The sequence below is a fragment of the Schistocerca nitens genome, chromosome 4, assembly GCF_023898315.1.
Source record: "Schistocerca nitens isolate TAMUIC-IGC-003100 chromosome 4, iqSchNite1.1, whole genome shotgun sequence".
NCBI classification, from domain to species: Eukaryota; Metazoa; Arthropoda; class Insecta; order Orthoptera; family Acrididae; genus Schistocerca; species Schistocerca nitens.
This window is the reverse complement of record NC_064617.1, coordinates 179,129,887-179,149,265: the sequence shown is the minus strand read 5'-3', so window position 1 is coordinate 179,149,265 and position 19,379 is coordinate 179,129,887. Positions and strand designations below refer to the sequence as shown.

The window sequence follows — 19,379 nt, the reverse complement described above, 5'->3', positions numbered from 1 at the left end:
ACTTCTACCTTGTTTTTCAATGTTGTTCATATAATCACTGAAAATGGTCTTGGTGACTGCAACCAGCCATGGCATTTGAAAATAAAATCAGCTGGTGCTATTATTCATTTCAGTGAAATTACTATAGTTGTGGATGCTGAACCACCATTTTCAACATGCTTGACAAAAAATGTCTATATTGAAATACAGGGTAAATATAAAGTGTGTGAAACATTTAAAAAAATCAGTACAGATAAACAATACAAGAACAATACAACAAGTGCAGTATCTGAAAGGCAAATAAGAACGTTTATAATTGTTCTATGTGTCCATCCTTTGTTATACGGCACAGACATAACTGATAGTCAATTTCCACTCAAACCTGACCCATGACATCAAGAGTGATGGTAAGAACAGCTGCTGTGATGTCATGTTGCAAATCTTTGAGGTTCTGTGGTAAAGATGGAACATAAACACTCTTCTTTATTAACTATACAAGAAAAAAAATCACAAAGCATCAAGTCCAGCGAGTGTGGTGGCCACTTGAGTACTGCCACAACCACCATCCTCCTCAAATTTCTTATACAACTGCACTATGCTGTTGTAAACTGCCTGTGTCTTGTGAAATTTGCTCACTCACTATTGATTGGCAATGGGCAAATTCTAGCACAAAAAAGAGTTTCCCTGCCTAGTGCACCACCCTTTTCAGCAACTACCGTTGGTGGCATCATGGCTAAAAAAATTTTGGGAGTTTATCCTTCATGTAAGGTATCATCTGTTACATTATTTTTAGCTATTTACCTATACTAATGTTTTATGCATTCTGCAATTAACCTGTACAGTCAGTTTCATTATTAGTTGCATTTTGCTCTTTTCAAATTGACTTTTTATTTTTATCCTTTTGGAGGAACATATTAATGACACATACATTATTCTTCTCAACAAATTCTACTAATATGTGAACTTCATCATTTCTGCTATTGCAACGAAAGTATTCCACTGAAATCCATTAGTCAGTTTTTGTCCTACTTATGCATCAAAGTCCCTCTTTATTAGTAGGATTGATCAGTTTCTGTAACTCTTCGCACAAGTCTCCAACCTTCATTTGAATTTGATGTTTTTGATGTGCAGACTTGAATGTTTTCCTTGGAGTAGGGCCTGTCTTTAACAACAACTTTAAAAAAGGCAATGAGCCCTGAAATTAAACCTGCATACTGATTTTATTTTATCTTCATTTTTTGCCACACATATGGTTACCCAGATATATCTTATTTTATGATATTTAATTTCTCTTCCAACTCTACTTTTAATGTTTTGTAAGTTATTGTCCCTACATAAAAAGATGTACAAGTACTTGGAATTCTAAGCTGTATGTTATTGTTTAGCCAAACTTTCTGCAGCAAGGTGTGTGTGTAAATGTAGCTGGGCATGCTCCATAGCCTAAACCCATTACTCGAGATCCTTCTGTCCACTGCTCCTGATATTCTTTCACCAAGGCTTCAGTAGTTACTCACATATAACTGTATCATCTTCAGTAAGCCTATCCATGGAACACTACCCTGCCAGGGTCTGAAGAGATTGGAGAGATAAATGAACATTACTAAACCTAAGCAGAACTATTCTGACAGCAGTGTCGGCAGTTGTCTGAGCGTTTTTACATCTCCTGTTTATAATTATTTGATTTCAGATTTCTAGTCTTACTTTAAAATATTCATGATGACATTTATTGCAGGTAAATTCTAATAAAAATAACAGAAAGATAATTAAATAGATACATGCAGGGCATTTTCGACCTATGTTCAGATACTTCTTATTGGAAATAGTTTATGATGTATTTGGAGTAAAATGGGTTTTACACAATCAAACAACAGAAGCTCCAGTTAGGAATATCAACAATGTAGGGAACATAGGTTGTTTCTTACCATAAAGATGACACTAAGTTACATACAGGCACAATTAAAAGGTGCTTACATAAAGCTTTTGACCACAACCTTCATCAGCAAAAGAGACACACCCACCATTCATACACAGAAACAAGCACACCTCATTCACACTTAACCACCAACTCCAGGAACTTGGACCACAATGCAATTGTCATGTGGAATAGAAGCAGCAATCTGGAGGAGGCAGAGAAGGGGAAGATATAGTAGTCTATGGGTGGGGAGAGAGTGGAACACTGTCTGGCAGAGTGTGCAGGGACTAGAATGCCAACCAGCTTAGTGTCATGAGGTTGTAGGGTAAGGAGATGGAGAAAAAAGGAATGAAAAAGGAGAGGAGCAAGGAAACATAGGCGGGTGCATTGGCAGAAGGTGACAATCAAAGAGGGTGGGAGACGAGAATGGGGAGGAGATGATAGGGCTGAGGGGGTGTAAATTGTTGGGTGGGGATATGAGGACAGTGTGTTACCGCACGTTGAGGCTAGGATAATTACAGGAGTGGAGAATGTATAACTCCAATCTGAGCAGTTCAGAAAAGCTGATGGTTGACAGGAGGATCCAGATGGGTTGGATAGTGAAGCATCCGTTGAAATGAAGCGTGTTATGTTCAGCTGCATGTTGTGGCACAGGGTGATCTTTGCTCTTGGCCACAGTTTGGTATTGGTCACTCATCCTGGTGGTCAGGTGGTTAGTAGTCATACCAATATAAAAAGCTGTGCAATGATTGCAGCAAAGCTGGTAAATGACATGGATGCTTTCATAGGTGGCCTGGCCCCTGATGGGTAGGATAAATCTGTGACAGGACTGTAACAGGAAGTGCTGGGTGGGTGGATTGTGCAGGTCTTGCACCTGGGTCTTTCACAGGGATACAATCCTTGTGGCAAGCAATCGGATCGGGAGTAGCATAGGGATGGGCAAGGATGTTGTGGAAGTTGGATGGATGTTTTAAAAATAAATACAATTGGTAGAATTAATGCAATTTCTACATCAAAGATTAGAAACAATACTACTTAAGGGGGGTGGGAAGGATCTTGTGTGGGTCCCTCATTTCTGGGCACGATGCCAGGTAATCAAAGTCCTGGCGAAGGATGTGGTTCAGTTGTTTCAGTTCACAGTGTGCTGGGTGACAATGGGGCATGCTTTGTGGCTGATTCTTGGGGATGGTGGGAGGATTGTGGGTGTGAGGGGAGACGACAGTAGAGATCTGTTTGCAGACTAGGTCTGAGGGTAGTGCTTGTCTGTGAAGACTTTTGTGTTGGTGAGACCCTTAGTATAGTGGGAAAGGGAGTTCTTGTCACAGCAGGTACACAGTCCCCAAGTGGCCAGGTGTGTGGGAAATATTTTTTGCTGTGAAAAGGATGACACTGTTGAAATGCAGGTAATATTGGTAGTTGGTAGGTTTAATGAAGACAGAGGTGTGGATGGAGCCATCAGAGAAGAGGAGGTCAACAACTAGGAAGGTGGCAAATTGTGTTGAGGAGGACCAGGTGAAGTGAATGGGAGAGAAGGTGTTGAGGTTGTGAAGGAATGAAGATAGGATGTTTTGGCCTTAAGTCCAGATCATGAAGATATTACCTATGAGCTTGAGCCAGAATAGGGGTTGGCTAGGAAGGCCTCCTCTAGGTGGCCCATAAATGGGTTGCCACAGGAGGGTGCCATGTGTGTGCCAAAGACTGTGCCACGGAATTGTTTGTATACCTTCCCTTCAAAGGAGAAATAGTTATGGGTTCAGATAAAGTTAGTAACATGTATGACATCCTACTGCAACCTCAGGGCACCACTATCCAACTCCTATCCTACCCACAGCTTTCCTCCTCATCCACCCCACAAAGCACCTACATGCTGCCTAATTGACCTTTTCAACTTGCCACATTCCCCAAAATTCCCTACCAATGCTCCATCAAATGCAGAGCAGAAACATTCTCGTGAGACTGTTAACCTTTCCACCAAAACCATCAGCTCTGCAGAAATTTCAGTCCTATCCAAACCACTCATCTTTAGCCCTACACCCAGATTTAACTGTGCTGGACTTGTCAAAGACCTACTCTCCCTCTCCTGATCCCTACAATGGAAGCACTTATTTGTTGCCAATCCCTCCAACCAAAATCAATCTAATTCCAAAACTGAACTCTGTCCCTCCCACTTCATACCACCATCCAACTGTGATCCTTGCACCTCCCACCTAACCAACCTCTGGTCACCTTTCAGGAGTTCCCCCATCATTCTTCTCCATGTCCCTCACAACACCAACATTTCAGCAACCTGATCTAATCATCCAACCTCAACACAAAGGTTCCAACAATGTTGTTATAAACTGCAGTGACTCCCTGGCAGAAGGCCTCTGCCAATTATCTGACTCCTCCAAACTCTGCCAGAGTGATCCCATCCCAGAAGTCCAACACAACCTCCAATCCCTGCTTAAAACCTTAGGCACTTCCCAGGGCCTCTCATCTTAATCCATTTTCCTCCTCACCCCCACGACACCCCACACACCCACCTTCTACAGGCTCCCCAAGATCCACAAACACATCAGTCTTGGATGCTCCATTGTGGCTGGTTATTGTGCCCCCACTAAAGAATTTTATCCCTCATTGACCAACACCTCCAACCAATTGCTTGTAATCTAGCCTCCTACGTCAAAGATACCAACCACTTCCTTCACTGACTCTCCTCCATCCACATCGCTTTAGCTCCTGGATGCCTACTCATCGCTGTAGTTGCCTCCTCCCTGTACACCAACATCCCTCATGCCCATGGTCTTACAATTATTGAACACTACCTGACCCAACATCCTTCAGACTCCAAACCCACTAGGTCATTCCTCATACACTTTACCCTAACCCACAACTACTTCTCCGTTGAAAGGAAGGTATACAAACAAATCTGTGACACAGCCATGGGTGCACCTGTATGGCACCCTCCTATGCCAGCCTGTTTATAGGCCATCTAGAAGAGACCTTTCTAGCCTCCCAAAATTCCAAACCACTATTCTGGTTCGGGTTTGCTGATGATATCTTTGTAATCTGGACTCAGGGCCAAGATATCCTCCCTTCATTTCTTCAAAACCTCAACACCTTCTCTTCCATCCACTTCACTAGTCCTCCTCAACCCAGCATGCCACCTCCTTAGATGTTGACCTCCTCCTCTCTGAATGCTATGTCCTCACTTCTGTCAACATTAAACCCACCAACTACCAATGTACCTGCATTTCAACAGCTGTCATCCCTTTCACACCAAAACATCCCTCCCTCACAGCCTGGCCACCCCGGGAACGACACACCTGCTGTGACAAGAACTCCCCTCCCCGGTATGCTGAGGGTCTCACCAAGGCCTTCACAGACAGGCACTATACCCGAGACCTACGCTGCAAACAAATCTACGATATTGCAGTGCCTGTGTTATTCTGATTTTGATGCAAAGTTCCTTTGGACATGAATGGTTGATGACATATGGAAGTTTGGGTCTGGCTGTGAGTCGTACACAGATAGCCAATCGGTAAGGCGACCGCTCACGATAAGTGGGAACTCTGGGTTCGATTCCCAGTCCAGCACAAATTTTCATTGTCATCACTCCATTCTACAGCTGATGGTGGTCATTATTCACAACTGTAAATTCATTTGATGTGCAAACAAATCTCTCCTGTCATTTCTCCTCACACCCACAATTCTCCCACCGTCCCCAAGAACCAGCTACAAAGGAGTGCCCCTTTGTTACCCAGCAAACCCCGGACTGAAACAACTGAACCACATCCTTTGTCAAGGCTTTGATTACCTATCATCTTGCCCTGTAATGACGGACATCGTACCCAAGATCCTCTCCACCCCTCCTAAAGTGGTGTTGCACCACCCACACAACCTCAAAGACCATCCCTATGCCACTCCTAATCACAGCCCCTCAAGGATCATATCCCTGTGGAAAACCAAGGTGCAAGACCTACCCAATACACCTATACAGCACTTCCTGTTCCAGTCCTGTCACAGATTTATCCTACTCCACCATGGGCTGGGCCACCTGTGAAAGCAGCTGTGTCATTTAACAGCTCTGCTGCAATCATTTCACAAGTTTTTATATTGGTATGACTACCAACCAGGTGTTCACCAGGATGAACAGCCACCACCAAACTGAGCCCAAGAGCAAAGTAGACCATCGTCTGGCACAACATGCAGCTGAACATAGCATGCTTGATTTCAATGAATGCTTCACTGCCTACATCTTCTGGATCCTTCCATCCACCACCAGTTTTTCAGAACTGCACAGATGGGAGTTATCCTTACAACATATTCTCCAATCCCATATTTATCTCGGGCTCAACCTACAGTAACATACCGTCCCCACACCCCCCACCCAATAGTTTCCACCCCTTCAGTCTATCATCTACCACCAGTTCTCATCTCCTACCCTCTTTGATTGCCACCCACTGCCAATGCACCTGCCAATCTTTCCCCACTTCCCTCCTCTTTCAGTCCTCTTTTTCTCCATCTCCTTGTCTCACAATCTCCTTATGTTGAGCCTGTTGGCATTCTAGTCCCTGACACTCGTGCCAGACAGCATTCCACTCTCCACCCACCCACACACTACTATCTCTTACCCTTTTCTACCCCCTCCAGATTGCTACTTCTATCCTATATGACACTTGCTTTGTGGCCCAAAGTGACGGAGTTGGCTGTTATGTTTGCATAAGATGTGCTTGCTTGTGTGTATGGATGGTGTGTGTGTCCTTTTTGCTGATGGAGGCTGTGGCTGAAAGTTTTATGTAAGTGTCTTTTAATTGTACCTGTATGCAACTTCATGTGTCTTCTTAACAGTATGTAGCAACCTATGTTTCTCCTATATGTGTTTTACACAAACTAATATGAGCAAAGAGAATGGTCTACCTTGTAGTGCAAAAATACTGGAAGAATAAAGCTAACTCATCTTCAAAATTTCAAAAGGAAAAATGGGGAAAAATAGTACAATTGAAAACAGCTCTGAAAATGGAACAACATATTTGTCAGAAAAATTCTTTTCATTTTCTGCTGTTTTGGTGATACAATCAGAAAACTCTTCCTGACTGTGCTTCTTGCCACACTATGCCCTCAACCAAAGAAAGTGAGTGGGAACTGTTGACACTAGGTAGCACAACTTCCATTTACTCACTGCTAGTGCCATCCCACCCATCTAACTAGAGGTGTTTTGACAGTACATTGTCAAAGGTTTCTGTAGTGGTCTCCAATTTTCTTACATTCTTGGTTCAATAATCATACAGGGTGGAGAAAAATTATGTCACGAAGTTTTAACCCCGGATAGCTGATGCCAGTAGAAACCAAAATCACTAATTTTGTGTGGGTTGACAATACACAATTTTTAAACTACTGAAACTTGGCGCCATGCGCTCCAATTGGCCGCAGGATTTCCATGTTGCTGGATGTTCTCGACAACACATGACCACGAATACTTTGCCTGCTGGAGATCGCAATGTATCCAAGGAGGCCTGCACACTTAGTGGCAGTGTGCCAGCCTTCCACACTGGGGGCAAATTCGCCGGGGTCCCGACACATCCATTGTAGTTTCATGATAAGTCGTACTGGGAACAAACCAATTAATAGCTGGTAGTTCGCATACAGAAAGTCTTTTACAAATTGTGTCAGCCCTTAAAGGGGCCTTTTTTGTAGCTAGGACATTGTGTACTTAAAGCAGGTGCTTGAACTGGCGACCCTCTGATGCGACACAAGCTTGGTAACATTGAATGATGTTTTGCCGAACTCTTTCAAAGATTCCTGGCATTGCTCTGATGTGACTGATGGCATGTTGAATCTGATCCATTAATTCCTCTTCATTTCTAGGTGGTTCACATCTATGGGTGAACTAGAAACTTGAAGAATTCCCACAGGAAAAAGAGCAGTGGTGTGAGGTCTGCTGATTGCCGGGAGCCATGTCCTATGAGTGCCTCTGCCAGCCATTGAAGAGTTCATTTAAATATCCACACACAGAATGACTGTTATATGCAAGCACCCCATCATACTGCAACCACATGCATATCCGTATGTTCAGGGGAACATCTTCCAGCAGGTCGGGTAGAGTTTGTTGCAAAAACTGAAGGTAATTTGCCCCGGTAAGTTGAGGAGGTAGACGGACCAGCCCAGTCAGATGGTCACCCACAATGCCTGCCCAACTGTTGAGCGAAAATCATTCCTGGTGTCATGGACACACATGACATGAGGATTTGTTCTTGCCCAGTAATGAATGTTTTGAGTCTCGTAAAGGCCACCCCAATGGAAGATGCACTCTTTGGTAAACAACACAATGGCGAGGACGTCGGGATCTCGTGCAGCACATCACAGAAACCACCGACAAAACCCTAGCCTGTGTTCACAGACTCCCACAGCATCCAGACCTTGGACAGGGTGGAAACTAAAGTGATGCTGGCCATCATCCCTCAAAACCTGCCAGACTAACTGATGAGTGACCTCCATGTCATGTTCAACTGCTCGAGTAATTGTCATAGGTGCTTCCTCAAAGCGCTTGAGAACAGTCTCTTCAAATGCAGCATCCCATCATGTTTGAGGTCTTCTAGCATCACCATGATATCCCACTAACAAGCCTGTTTCACTAAGTCACTGGTGAATTGCTGTAAATGTTTGCAGGTATGGGTGACATCTTGCTGGGAACCGTTCCTCATACAACCATCGATCTTCATGTGCATTACCGTCAGCTAGTCCATAAACAAAAATCATATCTCTTTGTTCCTCAAACAGATACTGTGCTGCCAGACTTACTGTATCACTAAATCACAGGTGGTGTGTGTGTGCTCCAAATCGAAGCTTACGTGTGAATTCCTGGGATGTGAGGTAGAGACAAACAGCAAGACCTATTCAACATGTGTGTATTACATTGGGACAGTGATGGAGCAAAGGATGTTTGTATGTGTGAACCGACAACCACAGCACTGCCCGTCAACTGATGAATGACAACAACTCAATCCCACAGCCAACTGGAGAACATGGCGCCAAGTTTCCATAAATTAAAAATGGTGTGTTGTCGACCTACACAACATTAGTAATTTTGGTTCCTACTGGCATCAGCTATTCAGGGTTAAAATTTTGTGACAAATTTTTTCTCCACCTTGTATATTCTAACAAGGAGGCAATTTGTGAGCCCTTGCTACTGTACACAATATTGACATGATTACATGTGAGTAGAGCGGGCTTATGAAGGGAGACATCTAGATAGACCATGAAAAGTCAAGTCCTATTTTCAGTGATGGGAGCCATGGATTCACAATAATGGCTAGGTCCAGCCAACCTATACTTGTAACAAACAAGTCAGAATATTTATTGAAGGTGGTAGAAGTGCAAACGTTCTTGCTGTAATAAATCTCAACCTGCATCTTTATATGTGAAGAATAGCAAGGAATTCTGAGGTGAGTAGAAATACTGTCTGGAGAATTCTACATGATAACTGTTTACTCTGTATAACAATGTTTATCAGGTATATAGCAAAGTTAATTTCTGGCTAAGAAATGCCTTCTGAACCTATTTCCTAAATCAAAAACATGGACTTCACAACTGCTCGCTGTGGACTGACAAAGCCACTTTCATATCTAAAGGCAAGGTAAATATCCACGGTCTTTGCTATTGGTCAGAAGGGAAGCCTCATTTACACAAGACAATCAGATCATATGGAGCACATATACCTCATGTAGATTCATCCACAACAAGGTTATCAAGCCTTATTTTCTTGAGTAATAATTAAATGATGAACAGTAACCTGAATTTCTCCTAAAAGCACTGGCAGAGTTGCTAGAAAATATTAATGTGGTTGCACCAAGATGGATTTTCTTAGTGGCTAGGTGTACCTTAAATCAATTTTTTCCTGCCCAATGGATTTGTGGAGGACAGCCAAAGACTTATTAGGCATGGTCACTAAATTTAAGTACACTTTATCATTTATATTGCTGATGTATCAAAGCCATTGCATACTGACAGGGCTCTACACCACGAGATTATATGAAAGATATAGTTAGTAAAACACACTGGCCACTCTCAGGTGTAACGTTACTACACAAAATGCACAAAGGTGAGCATGAATATGCTTAGAATAAGGCAAATATGTTTAACAACTATTTCTGTAAACCATAATCAAAAAATATGATGTTTCCTAATAACTTCTTGCAAATATAAAAATTACAAAGAAAGTTTATTTAAAATTAAAGGGTAAGACAACGTATTTCCCACTTCATAATATTTAAAAAGAACATCCATTATTCTACAGACTTTATTTTTATTTCCTCCAGTAAGTGTTCATTTGAGTTTTTGATGACATTACTAAAATAGCATACAATATACAAAAAACTTTTCAGATGGAAAAATGTTCAGTTTTGAGTCCTCTTTTAAATATAACTAACTTTTCTCATGTTCCCACTTGAAATTCGGAAGTTACTTCATTTTATACATTTTCTAGCAGCCTCCAGCCAATTTCAGTTTGCTTAAAACACATTACATCCAAAAAAGATTAGGCAGTACATTTCTGAAAAAAAAGCCACCTATATGTTAGTCTGAAGTGCCCAGTATATGAAATACCAAAATAATTCCCTCTGCAATTTCAGTCAGTTGTTGAAACATAGCTAATAAATGGCAAAATAAAGGAACATTGGATTTCAATATTCTAGCAGTTATTTGGATTGAGAAGATTATAGTAGTTATTGTTTCAGACGTTATTTCTTAATGGTGGAGATCAAAAGATTACCATATTTACATAATTGATTATAGCATGAACTAGCCTATTTATTTATTTTTATCAAAGCAGTAATGCTTTTCTCCAGAATTTGCATCATTAAATTAAGAGTCAGATAAAAGGTATAATCTGACCCCTTACCATGTGGATATTTAATTGAGGTACATGAGATATGCTCAGTATCATTTTGTTGCATTGTTTCACTGGAAAGCAAAAACTATAATATTGGTTACAGTATGTACACATTATGCTACTAAAGGAATGAAATCATTCAGATAATGGGAAGTGGTCTGTGGCCACTCTATACAACTTGCTTTTTACCTCATTGGTCATTGCCATGTCTCCTTGAAAAAGTCCTGGTTTCACTTCAGGATCATGGTCTGTCTCTTGCAGGGCATTTAAGCTCTCTATGCTCATGCGACCTGTAAGGAATGATACAGTAGGCTATACTAATACATTATTTGTGTATCCGATTATTGGTAAGGAGATATAGCTAACAGAGGAGTGCAATAATCTATTCAGGAGTAAGGAAATAAGGCTGCAATTTTGTCATCTCTTAGTGTTTGAAGAACTGGTAGCTATAGCATAGGTCGCTACAGCATACATGGCTGTGGAACAGAGATCACTCTGCATTTTAGTCAGTTAAGGGCCTGCTTAAAAGAAAGAACAGTAATATTGTCAAGGATCACTTGAAAGTCTAAACCTACCTTCATTAGGAACAGGTGGCATTGTTGAGCTGGGTAAAGGATTCAGAGTCCTTGAAGTTACCATCGATAAAAGGTAGGACATAAGCAATAGCTTAATCATTGTATTCCCTGCAAACCGAAAGGTTGTCAGTGAGTAAACACATTGCCATTGATTTATTGTTAGAGTACTAATAATGACAGCCTCTCAGTGGTTAGGAAAGGCTTTACATGTTTAAGAGGTAGTCATAAAGTTTTAATTATCACCTATAAAAGTAAGTTACATAATTATTTTTTGTTTGCTTTGAGGTACATGTTTGTGGTCCTGGTACACACTGAAATCCTCATGCTATGTACCATGGCACACCACTAGAGGAGTCAAAACGATATGTTGTGACCCTTCTCCACAATTTTTTTTTTTTTTTGGCTTGTCCGGTGGTGTATTACAGTACTGTAGTGTGGCGACTTCAATGTGTACCAGGAAAAATTAAAACAAAATCGTTTCTTATTTAATGGTTTGAGATCACAGCAGCTATTTTCATAAATATTACTGAGGGAACAAATTAAGTACAATATTTACTTTTTCAAGGTGATAAGGAAATAAATAAATAAATAAATAAAAGAAAATGTTATGGCTAACCCTCACAGAAAACAATAATCTTATACATGTTCTCACTTTTGTAGAATTTAACAATACCAGATAAGGAAAGTTGCTACTCACTATATAGCGGAGATGCTGAGTTGTGATAGACACAACAAAAAGATTCACACAATTATAGCTTTCAGCCAATAAGGCCTTTGTCAGAAGTAGGCACACATACACACACACACACACACACACACACACACACGCACACACACTCATGCAAACGCATCTTGCACACACGTCTGCAGTCTGAGAGAACTGAAAACACACTCTGAGACTGCAGATGTGTGTGCAAGTTGCGTTTGCATGAGTATGTGTGTGCTTACTGCTGACAAAGGCCTTAATGGCCAAAAGTTATAATTGTGTAAATCTTTTTGTTGTGCCTATACCTCCACTAAATGGTGAGTAGCAACTTTCCTTCTCTGGTATTGTTACATTCCATCCTGGATTTTCCACTTTTTGATTTTTGTAGAATTTAGCATGTTTTTAATGCCTGTAAGAATTAAGGCCTTTCAAGAAACTCGGATAGGTGCAACTGAAACAAAGAACCAACATTGCGGTACCAATTACTGGTTCATTACTGAAGTTCTTTGGATCTTTTACAAGCTGTAAATAAACGAAAGTACCCTCTTATCCTAAAATAGTGTGCACACAAGAGGGCAGGTGGTGGGGCAATGAGTAGTGGCAAAGAAGCTCCATTTAATAGAGTCATTCTGCCACATCTGCCCGCAGTGCACGTTTCAGGGTGTGGGTAGATGAATTAGTATTGAGTTTCATGTTAGTATGGATGTGCTGAGGTTACTTAGTCACTACAGTGTTCATTATGGTCGCCACATAAGGCAAATACAACAAGTGTGACGTTAAAAAGTGTCAGCTATAGTTTTCAGAGTACATAAATTATACTAAGTTCAGAAGCTGACACAGTGGCCCAGTGGTGCCAGTTACCAGGCTAGGCAATGGCTGGAGTTTGATGTGTGGGATATAAACAGAAAGCATACTGTTGACATCACAAAGCACTGTCTCTCTCTGCACAGAATGTATCAGACTGTCGCCTTCTTACTTGCACACCACAGTTCTACTGCCAGACATCGTGATAAATTTCTTTAAATAAGAAAAATTTTGTATGTTGTTTACGTGCACTGAGTATATTCTGACACACCAATTTAGCCACTGACAGTTACAAAGCTCACTCAATAACCTATTTCAACTCATAACAAAATCTTCTACAGATAAAGAGCTTGGCTCGTACTGATTCCTGAATAAAATGTCTCTCATATATTTGGTTATAGGACTCTGACAAGTTGCTTAACATGTGAAACCAACTGTGACTGAAATTGTGCAGGCATTCTAACATAGTGGGAAAAAATTATTGAGGCTTTCATGACCACCTGCTGACAAATTGTCTGTTGACTTCTACCTCAGGTTCTTCAGATGATGTTTGTTGATGGTTTTTCTGACTTTTCACCAGCATGAGTGGCACAGAACTTACCTATGGAGGATATCATTGCTAACCCTGTAGTGGCCATCCAGGCTCTTCCTTATGAAAAAGCTAAGGAAATACGTATTGAAATTTCCAGGATACTGCACCGAGCAAAATTGCCAGATTCAAACCTGAAAAAAGGGGAGTTCAAAGCTATCAAGAGCCTAATGCTGACAAGAGTAAATTGGCACTGCCTGCTGACAAGGGAAATGTTAACACTGTAATGAAGACAAAACATTATGAGCAGAAAATTTAGGACCTATCTGATGACATAATGAAAAGTAAACACATATCCAATGCAACAGATCATATAGGATACAGATTGGTTAATAAAAGTTTCTTTTCTCTCAGCAGAAGTACAGTGTAACCTGCACATCACAGAAGCCCTACCACTTCAGCTCTATGGATTACCAAAATTCATAGAGATAATGTTACTCTAAGGCTGATTGTAAGTGCTCCTGGCTCACCTATGTATAAACTGGCTAAACACTTGGCCTTTCTGCTTCAGCCACATCTGGGAAAGACTGACACATGCTTAAAGGAGTCGAGACATTTCATCAAGAAGCTGAAGAGACTAATACTTGGACCAAAAAACATCCTGGTAAGCTTTGAGTCTATTTCTTCATTTAGCAAAGTGCCACTCAGTTAGTCTAAGGATCATATTGGTTCCATTTTCCCACATGACATAACAAAGTTCTTTCATGCATGTCTTACCATAGGCTGTTTCATGTGGAATGGAAATTTCTATGAACAGCTGGAATGTGTCACCATGAGCAGTCCACTCAGTCCAGTGCTGGAACATTTCAAAAAACATGTGCTGGACTTGGCACCTTCTAAACCGAAGGTGTGCATGAGATACATTGACAACGCCTTTGTCGTGTGTACTGATGGTGAGGAACAGCTCGTTGACTTCCTTAGACATCTGAACAGTCTCCATGCCAACATAAAATTTACTAGTTCTATTTATATTTAACCCTGAGGTTAGCTTGCAGCAGTTTGCCATCCCCCTCTTCTGTCTAATCCACCCTCTCTCATGTTTCCCATTGTCCAAGTTTCACACCCATAGAGAGCCACACACAAACACACACACACACACACACACACACACACACAAATGCTTTCATGATCTGTTTCCTTATTCCCAGAATGATGTTCTTGCTGGTGGGTAACTTCTTTCTGAAATTAAATTTAATTTTGGTCTACTGCATTTTGCTCAGAGTTTCTTTCCGGCTTTCATTATCAATTGTGACCCTCACTATGGAGGTAGGAAAGAACCAACAGCTATCCTTCTAGATGTGCTGTTTGAGAGGAATGGTGAGAATCTGGGATACAGCATATATCAAAAACCAACACACATGGACCAATACCAGCAGAAACTGTCAAACCATCACCCAGGCCAGAAGAGAGGGATGATTAATATGCCCATAATGCGTGCGAGATGAATATGTGAGCTGCAGCACTGAGACACAAAATGAAAGACCAGGAAAGCATTATGAAGAGAAATGAGTACTCTACAAGTTGCATGAGAAGTATCATGAAATCTAACTCTCAGTAAAGTGACATGTCAGAGGAAAAGTGTCATGTATGGCCTTTTCACCACACATCCCCAGGGTGACAGAAAGCTTCAGCTGTATATTGCACAAATATGGAGTAAAGACTATTTAAAAAATGTCCAAGAAGATCAAAGAGTATCTCAGATCAGTGAAGGACAAAAGAGACCTACTTGCAAAGTCAGGAATATACCAGATAATCTATATATGTGGAAAAGTCGATGTTGGAATGACTGGATAATCCCTGAGCACCAGGATCACTTAACATAAATGGGATTGCAGGTTGTGACAGACTGAGGAATCAGCCATGATGGATCGTGTGCTGTCTGAGACAATGCACATAATAAAATTTGTTAGCACAGAAGTTCTTGCTGTGGGGAAGAGCGACCATGCTGCTTGTTCACAGAAATTGTAAAGATCCACAATAGCTTATGCAATGTGTGAAAAACATTTTATCAGTTTTTTTGTCATTTATTACATCAGATCAGCTGTTCATAATAACATCTACACACAAGTGACACAAAATAGCAAACATCTTCATATGAGTGGCATACTATCTTTACAGTTTGAATGCTAAACACAAACTTACTCTGTTGGCACGCAGTGCCCATATTTATCTCCCATTTCCCATTGGTATATTCATGAAAGAGATACATTTTAATTATGATAACTTTATAATTAGCATACTAATTTTGACAAAAGTATATATTTTTTTAACACTAAGAATTTGGGCTACATGAACATAATAGTATTGATTATTAAAATCTTTTTCAGATTTACCTAAGAATATTCTAGAATGCAAACGTTTTTATCATCAACTTTTAAAACAAGATATCTTTGGAAAAAAGAAAATTGTTATCTCAAAAGTGTAGAAAATGAGGTTTCAATTGAGGTACGTGAATACCAGTACAAGTGACTTTACCTATGTAGAAATTTTATGCACTACATACTTCGTAGACGTGGTAATTTCATCAATCTCATCAAATAATTTTTTTTTTAATACCACAAACTGCAGCATTAGGACCAATAACTGAATAATAAAGTTTAATGAAAGATACTTATGCCTAATAAAATTTCTGTACTTTTTGGAACATATTATGTATGTAATAAGACAGTCTACAAGAAATATAAATAGTTATTTGCATCACTAGTTCCCTTTGTCATTTTTAATTACTTCCTTTATTTAAAAAATGATGTTACGAACTTTTATTATGGCACTGTATGTTACAACATACATGTAGTACTTAACTGTAGCTCAAAAGAAATGGTTTTATTAATTACAAATAATGGAATAATTACTTATATGTGATCATTGAAGCTTGGATTTTCATGCACTATTAAATACAAAAACATGCATGTATTCCAGCAGTATCGTATCACTAAACACGCACAGTGAGGCAACAAAACAATATAAATATGCGATATTAAAACTGAGTTGTATATTTCCATTTTATCCTAAAACAGTACACAACAATCAATTTCTCCAAGAATTTCTTTATTTCAGTTCTGATGAACGTTTTTGTGCGTAAAGAATTACCATTCTACTTTACAAGAAGTCCCAAGTGATATTTAAGTGAAGATATTTCGGACAAAGTCATGAGCCGTAATTGAACTTTATAATTCGACACAAATGTATAAGGTAACAGCCTTCATTAGGTTCTGTGAGGTACAGTATTCAGCCGCTTTCCTTTGATAGCGACTATGAAAAGCGTTACATTGTCGAGCGACTTCGTAATACAAATGCGCGAAGGAAATAGATTTAGTGAAATATTGTTGCCTCATTTTACACAGTTATACGAAGCAACATTCTGCTCACAATTGCTTAAACTGTCCACTTTTAAAATAATAATTTGAATGCAATATGTAAGTTTCACACTAAGCTCAATTCATTGCCAATTGCAGTATGCGAGAATGAAGCGGAGGAGAGTAGCAGTGCAGGAGGAAGTACGAGGTGCATTCAAGTTCTAAGGCCTCCGATTTTTTTTCTAATTAACTACTCACCCGAAATCGATGAAACTGGCGTTACTTCTCGACGTAATCGCCCTGCAGTCGTACACATTTCTCACAACGCTGACGCCTTGATTCCATGGCAGCGGCGAAGGCTTCTTTAGGAGTCTGTTTTGACCACTGGAAAATCGCTGAGGCAATAGCAGCACGGCTGGTGAATGTGCGGCCACAGAGAGTGTCTTTCATTGTTGGAAAAAGCCAAAAGTCACTAGGAGCCAGGTCAGGAGAGTAGGGAGCATGAAGAATCACTTCAAAGTTGTTATCATGTAGAAACTGTTGCGTAACGTTAGCTCGATGTGCGGGTGCGTTGTCTTGGTGAAACAGCACACGCGCAGCCCTTCCCGGACGTTTTTGTTGCAGTGCAGGAAGGAATTTGTTCTTCAAAACATTTTCGTAGGATGCACCTGTTACCGTAGTGCCCTTTGGAACGCAATGGGTAAGGATTACGCCCTCGCTGTCCCAGAACATGGACACCATCATTTTTTCAGCACTAGCGGTTACCCGAAATTTTTTTGGTGGCGGTGAATCTGTGTGCTTCCATTGAGCTGACTGGCGCTTTGTTTCTGGATTGAAAAATGGCATCCACGTCTCATCCATTGTCACAACCGACGAAAGGAAAGTCCCATTCATGCTTTCGTTGCGCGTCAACATTGCTTGGCAACATGCCAGACGGGCAGTCATGTGGTCGTCCGTCAGCATTCGTGGCACCCACCTGGATGACACTTTTCGCATTTTCAGGTCGTCATGCAGGATTTTGTGCACAGGACCCACAGAAATGCCAACTCTGGAGGCGATCTGTTCTACAGTCATTCGGCGATCCCCCAAAACAATTCTCTCCACTCTCTCGATCATGTCGTCAGACCGGCTTGTGCGAGCCCGAGGTTGTTCCGGTTTGTTGTCACACGATATTCTGCCTTCATTAAAGTGTCGCACCCACGAACGCACTTTTGACACATCCATAACTCCATCACCACATGTCTCCTTCAACTGTCGATGAATTTCAATTGGTTTCACACCACGCAAATTCAGAAAACGAATGATTGCACGCTGTTCAAGTAAGGAAAACGTCGCCATTTTAAGTATTTAAAACAGTTCTCATTCTCGCCGCTGGCGGTAAAATTCCATCTGCTGTACGGTGCTTCCATCTCTGGGACATATTGACAATGAACGTGGCCTCATTTTAAAACAATGCGCATGTTTCTATCTCTTTCCAGTCCGGAGAAAAAAAATCGGAGGCCTTAGAACTTGAATGCACCTCGTATCTCCTGCAAGCGCTGACAACATACTTTTCACACCGCATAGCTCACGTACAATAATCCTTGCCATTCAGGCAGCAAGTATTGGCAACATCTACGGCTTTTCTGGAAATGCTAAGTGAAGCTCGGCAGAATAGATGGATGGAGACCCTGGAGAGGATGGATATTACATATGGCAGCAAACTAGGTTGGAATCTTATTAAAAACCGTGACGGAGACTCAAATGGTCCCAAACAGTCTGCCACGGTAACACCTAATTGGCTCATCAGCTGCTCCTGAATGGAAAGTCTAATACAAAACAACTTGGGCGCTTGAGCTCACTAACAAAATTCACGAAATTACTCATATTCTTCACTTCTGACATACTTCATATTAAAAAGGTGAATAAAAGGTGCTACTGTGAAATCATTGCATCATATGCACTCAAGACAAAAAAATATGACATGCACTATGAATGTCTAAATTCATGCTATTATATCGAAAAAAAATCTTTAAAATATGCATTCACACCCAAAATGATCTAAAGATTCAAATACGCATGCAAGATGCATTTCCAAGGAAATCCATACTCCAAAATTGACAAAACACGCAAACATGCAGTTCAATGGAAATCGAGCTCCAGTGATCACATGTTTCACATAAATCAGGTGTTAGTATTAACAGTTGTATTAAACACTAGCTGAGAAACGTGGCATTGCCTAGGTATTTATTTAAAGCTGTACCCCAGACTTAGTGGGTGTGGAATTTACTTTTGACTTCTAAAGCTTCTTTGTACTATGTTTGAAGTACGGTAGTATTATTGGGAACATGAACGAAGAGCTTGTTTGCTTCACTAACATGGGAAAGAGGCATGTAGAGCTGTTCGCACGGAAAGAACTGACCTTGCGCTTTGTTTATGGTCATGGCATAACATAAGCTAAGGGGGAACTGAACACGTTTAAAGCAAAATGGCAAAGTATTAGGAATAAGTGGGATTCGGAGTACAAAAAACTCGCTTTGCATCACTGCCAATCAACATTTCTGCTTCTGTGATGTTAGGTTGGAGAGAAGTAACTTTAATGCCCTGTGAGTGAAGGATTTTGAGGAATGAGGTAATGCAAGGCACGGTAATTTCCAAGAATGTTTGCCT

General features: G+C 40.7%; 1 protein-coding gene across 2 annotated transcripts in view; it reads right to left on the bottom strand.

Moving 5' to 3' along the window:
- Positions 1–19,379, bottom strand: part of LOC126251933 (hatching enzyme 1.2-like) — a 109,108-nt gene that overhangs the window by 29,067 nt on the left and 60,662 nt on the right. Inside the window, exons 1-3 of one of the 2 annotated variants that reach the window (XM_049952686.1) lie at positions 16,989–17,074; positions 11,336–11,443; positions 10,950–11,050 (exon numbers count right to left, since the gene is read on the bottom strand). In XM_049952686.1, the coding sequence (XP_049808643.1) occupies positions 10,950–11,050; positions 11,336–11,443; positions 16,989–17,046 (267 nt within the window). In that variant the 5' untranslated portion in view covers positions 17,047–17,074. Of the gene's footprint in view, positions 1–10,949; positions 11,051–11,335; positions 11,444–16,988; positions 17,075–19,379 lie in introns of those variants that run through there. The other variant, XM_049952687.1, reaches the window with a different exon arrangement.